This window comes from Nematolebias whitei, chromosome 9 (genome assembly GCF_014905685.2).
Source record: "Nematolebias whitei isolate Nwh7 chromosome 9, NemWhi1, whole genome shotgun sequence".
Lineage (NCBI taxonomy): Eukaryota > Metazoa > Chordata > Actinopteri > Cyprinodontiformes > Rivulidae > Nematolebias > Nematolebias whitei.
Genome location: NC_056506.1, coordinates 34,482,705 through 34,498,179, shown reverse-complemented (window position 1 = coordinate 34,498,179; position 15,475 = coordinate 34,482,705). Strand labels below are relative to the sequence as shown.

The 15,475-nt window shown below is 40.3% G+C and overlaps 1 protein-coding gene across 1 annotated transcript; it reads right to left on the bottom strand.

Moving 5' to 3' along the window:
* Positions 1-3,100: 3,100 nt before the first annotated feature.
* Positions 3,101-12,653, bottom strand: LOC119414234 (protein AKNAD1-like). Its single transcript, XM_037681333.1, has 19 exons — positions 12,449-12,653; positions 11,281-12,350; positions 11,096-11,170; positions 9,902-9,976; positions 9,742-9,801; positions 9,515-9,648; positions 9,236-9,428; positions 7,280-7,437; positions 6,636-6,800; positions 6,307-6,448; positions 6,136-6,230; positions 5,896-6,050; positions 5,694-5,808; positions 5,444-5,611; positions 5,254-5,354; positions 5,022-5,159; positions 4,181-4,289; positions 3,412-3,580; positions 3,101-3,300 (listed from the first exon to the last, which is right to left on the bottom strand). Exons 1-19 carry the CDS (start codon positions 12,651-12,653, stop codon positions 3,130-3,132), a joined length of 3,498 nt encoding a protein of 1,165 aa, XP_037537261.1. The 3' UTR covers positions 3,101-3,129.
* Positions 12,654-15,475: the final 2,822 nt, after the last annotated feature.

The following is a 15,475-nucleotide window of genomic DNA, read 5'->3' as shown; positions in this document are numbered from 1 at the left end:
TAACAAAAAAAACGAAGTCCAGATGACATGATTCAACCTTTTTTGTTATAGGAACCACAAGTAAACCTGCAGTCTGAGAGCAATGTTCTCTGTTAGGAAAATATGGAACAATAAGATCTGTAATATAAGATAGAGCTAGGTTGTTGAGGGCTTTGTAGGTTAGAAGTAAGATTTTGAATTCTGTTCTGGATTTGACAGGGAGCCAATGGAGAGAAGCTAAAACTGGAGAGATATGATCTCTCCCACTAACTCCAGTTAAGACTCTGGCAGCAGCATTTTGGATCAACTGAAGACTAAAAAAATGTGGACACCCACTTATGAACTTATTACAATAGTTCAGTCTAGATGTTATAAATGTATATGGACCAGTTTTACATCATTTTTGAACAAAATGTTTATTTTTTTAGTGATATTACACATGGAGGTAAACAGTTCTGGTATACTTTTCTCATGTGGGGGTTAAAAGACATGTCCTGATCAAAAATAACACAGACTTTAAACATTAGAGCTGGAGGTCAGATTAATGCCATCCAGAGGCGGTGGAAGACTGTAAAGTTTATTTCTAGGTCCCAAACAAACACGATTTCTGTGTTTTCGGAATTTAAAAGCAGAAAATTAAGAGTCATCCAGGTTTCATCTCTATACTGAGTTTTAGATATTTTACTACAAACATAAAGACAATTAAAAAGGCAGACTGACTCCTGAAATGTGGCACACCTGTGAATAACATAATGACAAGTCTGTTAAAGAGCCTAAAAAAAAAGTTTTTTAAAACCAATAAACACAATCAATCTGTAACCAATTTAATTCAGTTTAATTTCAGTTCAGTTTAAATTAACTGAACCGTAACCAATCAGAGCAGTGGTGTTACTGTAATTTGTAACGTTCTAGTCTGAAGCAGGGCCATGTCTTAGAACTTTATACTCATCAAAAGCTACAGTGGGAGGTTGGTGTGAGAATTTTTTCATCAGTTTTACTTTATGGCCTATTTTGGTCCACTCCAGCAGACCTTGAATGTGTACGATTTCTCATTATTTCATTGTTGTAATCTTAAAGCATTCTTATAATAATAATAGCAATTTACTGCATGCAGTGCTCTTCTTATCCCCCTCATCAAATGCTTCACTTCCACTCTCCTCCCATGCTTAGCTGAAATCAAATCCTGGTTCAAGTCAATCTTAAACTAATCAGTGACAAAACTGAGTTTGTGCTCAGACTCATCTCCCTCAGTTAATCCTTCACTCCTCCCTCTGCTTCCATCCTTGGTCATAGTCTCGTTATTTCACGTTCTGATTATTATAATTCTCTCCTATTCGGCCATCCTCATAAATTCCTCCAAAAACTTCAAATGGTCCATAATTCAGCTGCCCACCTCACTACTATTTCACCGCATCATCCCAGTAGCAATTCCACTGGTTTGCGGTCATGTTCAGAATTCAGTTAAAGATCCTGCTGTATTCAAGGCCACACATAACCCCGTCCCTCCTCATCTCTCAGATCTCCTGCATTTCACCACCCATTCCCATTCACTCCATTCTTCCTCTTCTATCCACCTCACCGTGCCCTCTCTCCGCCTCTTTCCACTCTGCTCCACAACCCTGGAACTCTCGTCCACCAGACACTCTCCATATCGACTGACATCACAAGCCCCGGACTTCTGCTCTGTTCATATTACTAATTCTGTGCTCCTGTCTCAGCAGCTCTGCGTTCTGTGACTCGCTTCATTTTCAGTGAGACGTCCATCTTTTGAGCCTGGGTGGTTGTCAGCAGAGCATCTTCTGGTTTCACTGACCAGAACAAAGCAGGTTAGACGAGTCTCTTTTTAGGAGTCAGCGAGGTTAGAAGTCTTTCTTTAATGGCTGAAGCTGCCTGACGGAGGCTTAAAGTGCAGGATGAGCACCTTTAGTGATGCATTTGCTTGTATTTGTATATTCTGGACAAATAAATACAAAGAACATCAGACTTTGTGATTAGTGTCATAGTGAAACTGCTGTTGTTGAACGAAACAGTCAAATTATTTCCTTCCTTATACTTTGGTGGAACAGAGCAGAATCAAGGCAACTCACCTCTGCAGGAGAACAGCAGCAACGTTTGACTAGAAGAGCCTGATTTTGTATTTTCACAGAAATAAACAGCACACGGCAGCTCTGTCATGTTTGCAACCATCATACTTGTCGTTTTACAGACTGGAAGTGGTCGTAGCTGCTTGTCTTAAGATCAAAATCCTGAGTTTTAATGGAAGGAGACATTGAAGGCCTGACTCTGTGCGGATGTCTGAATATGAGACAAACAGCTTGATTTAGTGTCCCGCTGAAGGCCTACAGGTTAACGAGCACCGACACCTGCGTCAGAACACAGTGTTCAGGACTGTCCTCTGATGCCCCTGCAGAACAACAAAGAAACTGAACACCACGCTGTAAACAAGTTTTAGGAACAGGAGCACAAAGCCACACAACAGAAACTCAAGAAGACACGGCGTCAGCGGCACCCATAGGTGCTCATGGAGTCAAATGTGCACAGTAGCTTAAAGGATTAAAGTTGATACCTATTAAATAAATAAAAAAATAATAAGTTTTTGTTTCTGAAAGAAAATATTTCCAATCTGACTCAGATTTAATCAGATTGAACTTCATCTTCTGCCTGTGGCTGCTCGTTTGTCTTCAGTAAACAATATTTCATGCAAACATGTGAAATACATGTAAAGAAAAGCATGTTTAGAAACAGTGCGGAGGTGGAGCCCTGTGAAAAGATACAATTTATATTTATGCCCTTATACTAAAATTACTCCAGTCGTCCTGAACCACACTGACCTCATTATGGATGCGTTTTGCACACAGGAGACAATGTAGTTGGTGTTTTGGGTTGTATTTAATTTACAACAGACATCGCATATAAAATAAAAACACATTCCACACAAAGTTAATGATGTGGACAAAAATATTTTACAATGTTGTCAGGTTTTATTATTATAATATTGAAATCTTAGTTAATTTTAGACTTGTCTGTGAGTAATAAAAAATCCAAACCAAGATAAACTCGGATGTATATTTATAAATTAGATTTTTTTTCTCCATGAGATGTGTATTTGGTTGACCTCAGGATGGATGTACAGTAATCTGGGAGCCGGTGTTAGAAAGTCTGGTGTTTCCTGCCCCCCAGTGGCTGCAGGTTGTAGAGCTTCCTGTGCAGCTGAGCCTGGACCAGGTCAGCAGAAAGTCTCCTGGCCATCCGGTCTGTGGTCCTTTTCATGCTGCGGGCAACCTCAATAGCCTGGTCCAAAGTCCTGCTCATGTCTTCCTCCTGGAAAACAGACAGAAGGCTTCTTAAACAAACTGAATATACTCTGTAACAACAGGCTCTTTAGCATGAACTGTTTGAGATTTAAAAATGAAACAAGATGAAACTTCTAACCTTCTTTCCTCTATGTCTTCTTGTCTTGCTGCTTGTCCTGGAGCGTAGTGAGACTGGGGATGGTGTCTGCTGGAAGAGCATGTTACTGGGCAGGAGTGCTGAGTCTGACTGGGTGAAGTGATTTCTCTGACAGGAGACAGACATCAGCTGTGGTTCCCTCACTTTGTAGCTGGATCAGTGTGACAGACAAGAACAGAACAGCTTTATGTATCGCATGGGAAACTAAAGAGAACTAGAAGGTCAACTGGGAAAAAGCAGCGTGAGCACAGAGAACTGGAGGATTTTGACGACATTTGTTGACGAATGACTTGTTACGTAAATTGTTCAAGGTAAAACATGTTGAATTGAAGTTCAGATCAGCAAAACCAAAAGCTAAACGCTCAAGTTAGCAAAACTGTAGTAAAAAGCTAAACTTGGCTAACTAAACTGTAGCTACAACCACAATTATTAAAACTGTGGCTAAAAGTGGCATCAGATGACTAAAAAAGTGCAGGTTTGCTGAAGCAGATTTCAGAGCACAATGCTTATGAAGGAGATGAAGAGATCTTAATATAGCTCCATGGAGAGAGTATTTGCAAATAAAGGTAAACATTTCAGAAAGTATAGAAATTACAAATAATAAAATCAACATTTAGATGCACGAATGGTTAAAATAGCACAAAGTATGCAGAATTAGTTTGAAAAAAAAAAAATAGAAAGGAACAAGCTACAAGATGCTGAATCAGCGTTTTTGTGTAACATTTGGACTGTCCAGGTGAGGCGTGTTTACCTGGCTGGGAGGCTGCTGGAGGAGCCATAGTTGACCTGAAGGAGGGGCTTCTGAAGGGAGGGAGTCGAGAGAGGAGACCACCTGTCGTTGGAAATAAAACTCCTGGTGGCTGTAGATCACAAACACAACAACTCCAACAAGTTGCACACTTTTATCATTCGCAGGAATGTAGCAATGGACGGTTCCACTTTCTGATTTTACGTGAAAATGTCAAATGTTATAGAAGTAAAACAACTACAAGAGTTTGCATCCAGCTCTTGAAACGTTCCTTATTTGCTAAATTATATCTGTAAAATCGTTATTTCCATTCTGCTAATGAACTTGAGAATGACTCACCCTGTGGTCTTTGGCTAACCTGGCATTTACTAGTCCAATCATCCTCTCCTGGTGTAGTGGAGTTCCTCGCTGTACCTACATGAGGACCAACACATTAAGCTGAACCTTCTTTAGACAGAAGATCAGAATCAGCTTTATTGTCGTTGTACCGAAGCACAATGAAATTACATTTCAGTACAGCCCGTCTGTAAATAAACAGACATGGGGGGGATGGAGGTATCTGAGACCGCAGCCCCATGGGAGGCGCTGCCTATTTTTGTTTCAATAGGAAAAGAGAAACACAGGGGAAGGGGAGGTATTAAAACATGATCTTATCTCACACTGTGTCCTAGACAGGACACAGTGTGAAAGTTGCAAAAAACCCAAAACAGCAACATACTGATGACATCATAATACATATATGCATGAGGAAGGCCGAAGACGGCGGTGAGTTTCTCCGTGGACACTGCCAGAAAGTCCAGATATTCATGAAAGAACAGAACTTGCCACTCTTTGTGGTTCTGACCTCTGTTGGACGATGTACGCTGAAATGTATCTCCAAACTCAGCCAAGCGAACACTTCCAGCATGTTTTCTGCTTCCTACGAGCGAATCTCGTTCCTCCAACATGTTCTCAGAGCAGCTTCCATCCACACTCTCTGTACCTGTGAACACCAGATCAAATTCACAGGAGTAAAACATTGTACCTACATCTCACAGCAAACACACAGGTTAGACTGTTAAGTGGTGGTGACGTACCCTTGCTCTTGCTGTGATCCATGTCTGAAGAAATCCAGTCCTCTATTTTCTGCTGATTGGACATGTGATTGGTCACTCCTCTGCTGTTTGACTTCCCCATGCTGAAGATTAGAATAAAAATCCAAATGTGAGGACAAAATAAAGTTTTGGATTTTTTTTTTAATTCATAACTGATGGTTTAGGTCTTTGCCTGCTGGAAGTTGGTGTTCTGGTCTTAGACCTGCGCCCCTGGCGTTCTTCTCTGTATTTTGTTGTGAGATCATCCATCCTTTGTGCTAAGTGAGGCAGCTGGACCAAGCCCTCCTCCAGGTCCTTCTTCAGCCTGGACACCTCAGTCTGCAGGGCCAGGATGGCCTCACTGGGCGCACACAGAAACAACACACATGCATGTGTCTGACATTTGTTTACCTCACATCTTCCTTCTTCTCTGCCACACTGACCCGTTGCAGGAGCAGGAGTTCAGAGGGCTGTGTCTGTCCACAGCATCCATGCTGGCGCTGAGGACAGGCTCAGAAAGGTGGTGCAGGAGCGGCATTCGTAGCTTCTGCTCAGTTCCTGATGGTGACAGTGGTGGAGGTTCCTTATCTCAGTGTAGACAAGAGAAAATCACTTAAAAAAAAAGGGAGGAGGGGGCTCACTCACCCCTCAGCCTGACTGGTGGCTCCTTGGTGGTGCTCTCCACCCACAGCTCCACTGCTGCTCCACAGAGCTGGGCTTGAACAGACGGGAGGGCTGAATGGATTGTTGTGTTCAGATGTGAGCAGGAACCTTCACTGTCAGAACCACTTACACCGTCACTTTGAGATGGAGCACTGTAGAACAAAAACATTTGAAGTTACCTCAGGTCAGATCCATGCCAAGTTATTTTCTTCCTGTTTTTACCTTCCAGTGAGCAGATTAGGCTGAAATGCTGCAGTGCCTGATTGGTTCAAATAGGAGCTTCCAAAGCCACTGTCCGTCTCTGGACTCACAATCCTCTGCACCACAGACAACACAACTCCAGAGTCACATCTGTAAGTTCTGATGATCCGACAAGACGCAGCGAACACTGACCTGTGAAACACACGAGGTGCCGACAGGAGGCTCTGAGCTGCTGCGGGCGTCTGAGTCTCTGCGAAGATGAGAAGAACAGGAGACCTCCACCGCCAGACTCACACCATCACCAAGATCACAATCAAGGTTTGGATTTAGGGGACTGCAACAACAACAAACACAATAAATAAGACATTCAAACACAAATAGATGATGACACGAGTTAGTAAAAGTAGAAAGACGTTAACAGCGTGGCACATGTGAGTCACATAATTTACCAGAATAACTCACGTCAGTCGTGGTCGGCTGTTATTTGTTCACACACCACCCTCATATCTCACACCACCTACCTGTTAGCGGCCCGGTGCCTCCGTTCTGATGCTGACCTGGTTTCTCTCTGGTGTGCTGCTAAGATGTCTCTCCCCTCGGACACAGCTGAGCTCCTCTCCTCTTCGTGGCCCTCCTCATCCTCTTCTGTCTTCCACCGCTGTCCCTCCAAAGAGCCCAGAGAGTCCCTGAAACAGGACAGAGAAGACAACCTGCACACGCAGATCCAAACACCGCGTTCCCCCGTGCACGATGGAACCGAACACCGACACCGAACCTGAAACACTATCTGTCCCAAGGAAGGCTGCCTTTTATACAACATGGTGGTTTAAAACAGGGTGCTGGTGTGTCTGTCTCACTCTGTTTAAACATCTAAACTGATGGGCAGTCACCCCAAGTAGAACTCACTTTAATTGTAAAAAAGGAAAACAGGTAAAAAAAAAGTTTAAAACTTTAAACAATGTTTTGTAAATTACAACACTGGTACAATTTCTTAGTTCAAACATGTTCACTATGTTCTAAAGTGAATAAAATATGGGGTTTTGAGGTTTGTAAATAAATGCATTTTACTTTAATTTACATTTTAGACACCATCCCAACTTTAACAGAAATGTAGTTGTGAATTTAGCCTTTTAAAAATTAAGCAACAAAAAGAAATAATTTATACCAGTAAATGTCGATGTTACGTCCAGCATCAGCAACGTCGCTGCTTTGGTTTAATTCATCATTTACAAAAACCTCGCTGGCCTCCTTCGTTTCTTCCTCTCCATCTCCTTTCTGCAGGTTGGTTTTACACCTTAGTGAGGACAAACCTGCACTTGAGCCCTGAAACACAAAAGCCAGTCATATATTGTTGAGTAAAATGTCAGCATTCATTCCTCAGCACATCCTCCATGCAGGCTGCTGAAAGATGTTTCTACATTTATTAAATATCCTGGATCCAAAGTGAGTGGCAACATTCCTGGTTCTTGTGCACGCCAGCAGTGATCTTTTCACCAGTGATTGCTAAAGTGACTGATTAAAACATAGTCCAAAGACATGCGTTGATTGTTTGATTATTTTCAATCAGCCGTGGATGTGATTGTGCTGTGATGAAGCAGTACCTGTCCAAGGTCTGATCCTCTGCAGAAAGAGGCACATAAACCTAACTAGAGAAACTGCATTTCCTGCAAAAATGCAGTGTGAATGCTTATTACAGAAAACTTGCTGAAAAACAGCTGAAATTAGCTAAAAACAAACAAATAAACAAACAAAAGAAAAGCATTCTGACATGTAAGAACAAACCTAAATTAGTAGAAGAAAGCAGAAAGACACATTTGATGAATTAGGTTTAAATAAGCAGAAATAAACACACATATTAGGAAATTAGCTAAAGAAAAAGCTGAAAAGACAGAAAGAAGCTTAAACTAACAGAAGGAAGTGGAAAGAACTGAAATGAGCTAAAAGAAAATGTGGAATTAACTGAAAAAGCTAAAATTAGTATCAAAAGACATTGTAGCTGAAAGAGCAGAAAAAGCTGAAACTAGCAGAAAAAACTGAAAGCTGCATGACAAGCTGAAATTAGCATAAAGAAGTTAATTAGGCTGAAAGTAGCAGAAATTACCATGAAAAATGTGAGTTTATCTGAAAACAGCTGAAAATAGCTAAACATGCTAACAAGCTAGCTGATAAGGTAGAACAGGCTTAAATAAGCAGAAGAAAGCAGAAAGAGCAAGTTTGCCCAGTTAAGCTGAAAAAAGCAGAAATGAACACAAAAAGTGGAAATTATCTGAAAAAGCTGAAATTGGCAGCAACAGCTGAAAAGTAGCTAAAAAGGCAGAAGGGAGCTTAAATTACCAAAAGGAAGTGAAGAGAGCACATTTTAGCTGACTAGGGCTGAAAAAAGTTTAAATGAGTGCAAATAATGTGGAATTAGCCTAAAAATGCTAAAATTAGCATAAAACAGCTAATAAAAGCTGAAGTGGCAGAAAAAAAGCTGAAACTTACATGAATAAGCTGAAAGGAACACAAGCTGAAATGAGCAGAAAGACATTAAGAAGCGCAAAGATGTTGTAGTTCGCAGAAAGAAGCTGAAAGGATCCAAAAACAACTGAAAAAACAGCTGAAAGCAGCTGAAAAAAGTTTAAAATTGCACAAGGAAGCTGAAAGAAGCTGAACAAGAACAAAATGTGAAAGAAGCAGTAAAAGGTTGTGAACAAGTCTAACGATTTGAAGGATGTAAAATGAGTTCAATTCATTTTCTATGAGAAAAAAAATGTCAGAAAAGGCTAAATATTTCAAAAAGCTAAAGTTGCACCAATACCAAAAGTCATGATTGTCCTGAAAGAGCTGAACATTTTGATATATGATTTATTGAAATAGCACAAAAATTGTGGAACGAGAAAGATGCAGAAAACGTATGGAAGAAAAATGGATCACAATAGTGTAAATGATTCATAAACATTCACACAATTATACAAATTTAACAAGACATTTAACTGTAAATGATAACAACAAAAAAAGATAGTAGCTGTAGTGAAAGTTTTATATCCAGAATCATTGGCGTAGTTAAATAAAGTAAAAAGATTCTTGGTGAATGATCCAGTATTTGGTGCTGAATTGAACATATCTGTGCGTTTGTTACCTCATGCAGAGAAGGTGGAGGTGAAGGTGTGTCAAAGGAGAGCAGCGCGGGCTTCACATGCAGTAACGGGGTTGTGAACGTGGGAGTGGACGATGACTGAGGGGGAGAAATCTGCTCGTACATGTTTTTGTCAATCATCTCCTTTATGTCCTCGAGGTGCATCCCTATCCTGAATATGTCTCCTTCTACAAGTCTGCAGACGTGACAAAACACAGCTGAGCTGAGGTGCAAACAGGATTCAGATGAACCATCTGTATCTGAAAGGAGAAAACGTCAGACCTGTTCGGGTCAAAGGCTCCTGTGTTCCTGGAAAGACCTATGTAGTTCTGCATCTCCAAGGCTCGGTGCTCCTCCTTCTTATTGATGTATTTCCTCTCCAGTTGGTCCTGGGCCTCCATCATGCTCCTCAACATCTTACAAAATACATTTGCATTTTTTTTTTGTTGTATTCATACATGTAATTCAAAAATAATAATCAAGAACGTGGCTGTTTTTGGAGTTCCTACCATTTGCTGTTCAGCTGTGCTCACAGCCATGCTGCTCACGTTACATTTCAAGTCTTCAACCTTGAAAGCGTGAAACTCAATAAGCGATTTAATAAATGTGCGCACGACGATTTAGATTTCAAGGTTGGAAATCACCAGAGCATTTTCAAACTCGCTGTACCTTCTGCGTGAAGTGACTGACGACGTCTCGCAGCTCAGCGGTCATCCTCTCGCCGTCGCTGAGAGTCTCTTCATGCTGGTTTGAGGAAACTGCGTTTGCCTCTTTGATGGGTGTGGAGTGATTTGTTTCTGCTTAAGTGATGAAGTTGATGCACACCAAACACAGTTTAACATTCATGCACATGCACATTCTGAAGCGACTGAACTGATATTGTTTTGTATATTAATCTGCTTTGCAGCTCATGCTGCAGACAAATAAACTTTTAGTATACTCAAGAATTATTATAGTAAACTAATAAAAACTATATTTGTGACCCATCACATCGAAACAAGGATTAAGTCCGATGTAGTCAAAATGAACAAAGCACATTTTTAAATTCCTGTTTTTTAAGCTAATTTTGATACACAGATCATATGAGCTGTTCCAGAGATAAGGCGTGATTTGTATTGCTAATCAGGATAGCGCCTGGAAAATTGGTCTGAATCCTGTTTTTAGCATATTCTAATGAAGATTACTTAACATTATTCGAAAGGAAAAAAATCTCAAACCATATTAGGATATCAGGATTTCCCAGCTGGTATTGAAAATAGCTTTGCGTGCAGGAAAATAGCAGAAATTTAAAGCTTTTCTGCTCAAAATCAGCGTTGTTTGTTGATACTGCTCAGAAAAGTGCTTCAAAACATTATTTAGGATTATATTTTGGTACATTTTGATCAAAGGACCCATACATCATACTTTGACAAATCTAATGACCAGTATGAAAAATAGTTACTCGGTGCTCTAGCTGCCACCACTTTATGACTTAATACTCAGTTTGATGAGACAGGTCACGTTTGTTTGCTTCATACTGAAAATATTTTGTGAGGGAGGTTTGTCCATGTTCTATTGTTTTTTTTATTTATTTATAACTAATCAAAGAAATCAGACAAAGGTAGTTAGCAAACCCATTTGTTTTTGTGTAAACCAGTTAATTTGACTGTGAAACACAGAAACATACCTGACGAGGGAACCAAGTGTCTGACCGGACTTTCTTCATCCAACTCAGCCTTTCTTTCATCATCATTAAACTCCGAATAAAACGTTTCTTCTGAAGAGGGCTGAATTTATAAAAATTAAAAAAACATACATTTGCAAACTAATAAAAAAAAAAAAATCAGCTTCAGTGTGATCTGAACTGCAACTGAACCATCTTACATTGGTGCCTAGTCTCATTTGATCGATGAGGTTCTCTGCCTCTGCGTACTTGGTCAGTAATCTGTCATACTCAGCCTAAAACAAGAAGTTAGTCCTGCAGAATGTCTCTACAATAACATGACATGAACAACACCAACACCTAACCATTAGGTAATGCATGATGACGATTCAGTTCTGAATTTTACCTGCAGGTGATGCACCAGAGCTGGTTGAGTCGGCTGCTCGCTGTCTTTGAAGACATAGGGCTTCTCTGGAGGCTGGATCGAATCCTCCAGGACTCTGCTGAGCACCTCCAACATCCCCGGGGAAGACTGGGCTCTGTGCATGGGGCTAGGGCACTGAGGAACAGATCTCACAGGTCCACTTGGAGTTTTGGGGATTTTCACCTTAGGGGCAACCTTGGAGAAGTCTGGGAGCGGGTAATGAACTTGACCCTGGCCATATTTCATCTCACCGAAGGACCTCGCACGCACCAGAGGGGCTCTCTGAACCTGATCGTCCTCCTCTGTGTTTTCTTGGTTCCCCACATCAGCGCTGACATCCCCACTGCTCTGGTTTGAACTTCCTAAGCTGGGTGCATTTCTGTCAGAAGCAGCTGACGTAAAATAGTTAATTTCTTTTGCTGTCTTTACTTCTAAGCTTTCGTCTTTAGACGCAGTTCTGCTCCTTTCATTGAGGCTTTCGGAGATGTTTCTTTGAGTTGCTGAACTCCTGTGTGGCTGAGCTAAGCTGAAGACGCTCTCGTCCACACTCTCCAGCAGGGACACTTCTGGCAGGGTCTCCGCCTCAATCAGCCTACCTGACTGCAGCAGCTCCTCCTCTAAGAAGTGTCGCAGCAACAAATGGTTAATGTCTGCAGGAACAGGGCATGGTGGAGCTATTTCCATAGGTTCGAGAGCTTCGTGAGAGTTGTCACATTTGGTTTTGATATCCACTTTCAGCTCAGGAAGACATGGAGGATGTGGACTTCCATTAGCAGTGTGTCCTCCTGAGTTTTCCATAGAGCTAGCTGTGTGGTTGAAATAAGGGCTTTTGAGGTCACCATCATAAGGGAGGTCCTCCTGGTCTTCATCGCTGGTATGTTGTCCTGGATCCTCAATCTGTTGCTTCACTGGTGGCTCATCATGCATGGTGTTTGGTCTTTGGGCCGACACATAAACTGTGCTGCTCTTAGTCTTGCTCTCGACTGCGTTCTTACTGCTGACGGTGCTGCTTTCTGAGGAGGTGTCCTCCAGCACTGACAGCTCTGCACTCCCTGCAAATTAAAGGACACAAAATACACAAATGCTCAATTAGAAGAGCGAGGTAACTGCATTATGACACTCTGTAGGCAAAAAATTAATTAGTTTTTACCACTCAGATGGATGCTAGCCTCCGAGGCAGCTGACTCTGCTTGGGAGAGATGTAATGCTATGGAGCTCTCTAGATCACTCAGGTGGAGACTTTCATCCTCACTGAGGTCTACAAAGATGCTCTGCTGAATGCACTTCTCCCACAACACAACAGGCCTGTCTTCACCCTGAACATCATCACTCAGTTCCTCCGAATCTCCGTCCATGGGCACCTTATCTGTGAGAGAAAACATCTTATTAAACTCCCCGTAAACTGTGTTCAGAAAGAGGTCAGTACAGGGTTGCAACACCAGTTTGTCACTTAGCAACTCAAGATACGAGGTGACAACAATGGATCCAAATGTCTTGAGCTGTCAATTATTCAAGGAACAACATATGGTCTGCAGAGTGATGTGCATGACGTAAGTGTGTAAGGTGTTTGGGTTATTTCTCAGAAAACATGTATGACACCTTGACAAAATCAGAATTCCAAAATAAAAACATGAAAACAACGTTTTAATATCTAATCACGGTTTCTTTAGAAATTTAGAGAAAACGTAGCTTAGCTTGCTGAGATGTGGACCTGAAATAATGCACTTAAAATTTATGATGTAAAAACTTTGAAGCACCTATAATTAGTACTGCTGTACACGTTAGCACGTGCATTCTTAAAATAGTCTGTGATTAACTGTGAGCCACATGTTCCCTGTCTGTTGTATGTGTGCTGGTAACTCACTGTGGTTCTGAACTGGTCCTTCTGCAGTCGGACTTAAGTTTGGGCTTCATCGCACCCAAGAACATGCTCCAGAGTCCTGACACTATGTTGAAACTAGCTACGAAACTCTTTTCTTTTTCGACATATGGCTTCTAAGGCAGGTTTAGTTTCTTCATAAATTATGTAAGTTAAAAGGCAGGTCTGGACCAGGACAGGAAGGGAGCACAAGCGGGGTCTGGTTGCTAGGTAACGGTACTGAAACCTCCTCCACCATTACCGCCACCTCGCTAAAGCGAGTAGGTTTTAGAACAACCACATTTGTACGTTTTCAAACCGGTTTTAAGCAGCCATCTCTTCTGACTTTTCACAAGTTCAAGTCAAAGGTGTGTCAAAACTTTTTCATTCTGGCAGTGACAGCTGAATTATTACGTCATCTTTCTGCGTTCAAATTCATTGGGCCAATGACTGTTATTCGGGGCGTGGCTATCTTTGAATGCCGACGTCTGATTGGTTGTTTGGCGAAAACACACAACGCTCGTGCTGATTCAACTTTTTTTTTTTCGTCGCTTTTTCGTAGTTTATTCGAAGTTTTGTTAATGTTAAGGGATAATAAAGTCAGTGTTTTTACAGTACACTTTTTACAAGTCAAAATTATCAATTTATTTAATGGACTCATGTTTTAATCTTGTGGGAAAGTGAAGACAAAAGAAGAAAAAGCGTTGTTCGAGCTGGATCGCTTAACGTAAGTTGACTTAGCTAACAAGCTAACGGAGCTAATCAGGCTGCAGAGAATTAGCTGCACAGAGATACTTACTTAAGAGATAAAGTAACTGTATTTGGAACTCAGTTCCTCTGAAAGCATTTCATTTTGCGCATAGTAAAGTTTGATGTTTATATTCCACTTCTTAGTCTGGCGTGCATGATAAAATGACTAGATCTGACATAATTTAAAGGGCACAAGAATGACAGATAATCGAACCAACTAAAGAAAAGTCGATTTATTATAACCTGTTGTAAAGTAATAATTTGTAGAGTATTTTTAAATAATTAAACATTTATTACAGAAAATGAACTTTCGGTCATGTTTCGTAAATACAAATAACTGTTGCAATGTTGTTCCTTATCATCTCTTAATTTATTATAACACGTTTATTTTAAGTTTCTAGAAAGTCACATTATTGCACATGTTGTATTCTCTAGATTAAACTATAGGGAACCTGTATATTATTTATGTTTACAACCAGGTCACTAGTTAAAAATGGCTACTAATAAACTAAAAGTGAAGGAAAATTAGCATCAAGCTGGAAAATGAAACTCAGAGTTTCGTTTAGTTTACAAATTTAGGGCAAATCATTGTTTATTTTTTTTTATCTTGGTGTATCTGTTACTTAAAACAAAATTAAGGTGGAAACATCTGCACTGTTAAACTATTTAAGTAAAGGAAATATATTTAAAATCTGTGTAACACTTTCCAGGAAATATTTTTAAAAAATCTTACAAATGGACATATATTAACAGATATGTAACCAGGTGTGGTATCAATGGTTTATTAAGTGAAATGTTTTTCATGATCAAAACATTTTTCCTTTCAGGCTCTTCAGATTTCCTGTTCCTTTGCGTAGGAATTACCGGTAAGTACAGAGTTATTTCTGTCCTTTGTTTTGATGCAGGCTTTTGCTGCCTCATTGTGTAAAAGTGATGTGTCCATATTTAGATTTCACAGTCATGTTCAGTAGTAATTTTAGTGTATCAAAGCCAAAAGAAAACAGACCACAACTATCACAAATACAAGATGAAATCATGTCCGTTTTGCGGTTTTTAAAAGAGTCAATGATTACCGTCTGTGCAGCTGTCATTGAAAGAGCCGTATTCATTTATTTTTTAACATGCATCAGTTGTTTAGGTTGTGTTAGGAAGGCAGGACAGAAACACACCCAGTTGGCAAATAGAGCAAAGGTTGTATAAAAATATGCATTAGTTGACAACATGTGATTATAATAATGTGTGAGAACATGTACTGAAAGGCCCTGAGAATTAAATTGTGTCATTACTGTTAACAGTCACACAGCAGAAGGAATAACAAAATTATCAAAAATTGAAATTGATTGAAATTTTAAAAGTTTTTATTTACCCCTCAACATGATTGAAGTGTCTTTTGCTGTAGTTATTTTATGAATTGCGGTAAAATAATAATTTTGCCATTGGTGCAACACAAGTTGTAGACACTGGGCAGCATATTGACAATTAAATTAAGACCTGTCTTCTCAGTTCTGTGTTTAGTATTAAGTCTGTACTGTGATAATGCATTTTATTTGTGCTCAAATCCTAATATTA

What these genes read in the sequence shown, in the direction of transcription:
- LOC119414234 (XM_037681333.1), bottom strand. Translation starts at nt 12,653, where the DNA reads ATGGACGGAGATTCGGAGGAACTGAGTGATGATGTTCAGGGTGAAGAC. An exon ending in GGAGCCTTTGACCCGAACAG is followed by an intron (nt 9,429 to 9,514) that starts GTCTGACGTTTT and finishes TCACGTCTGCAG; the next exon opens with ACTTGTAGAAGGAGACATAT. An exon ending in AGAACACCAACTTCCAGCAG is followed by an intron (nt 5,355 to 5,443) that starts GCAAAGACCTAA and finishes TCTAATCTTCAG; the next exon opens with CATGGGGAAGTCAAACAGCA.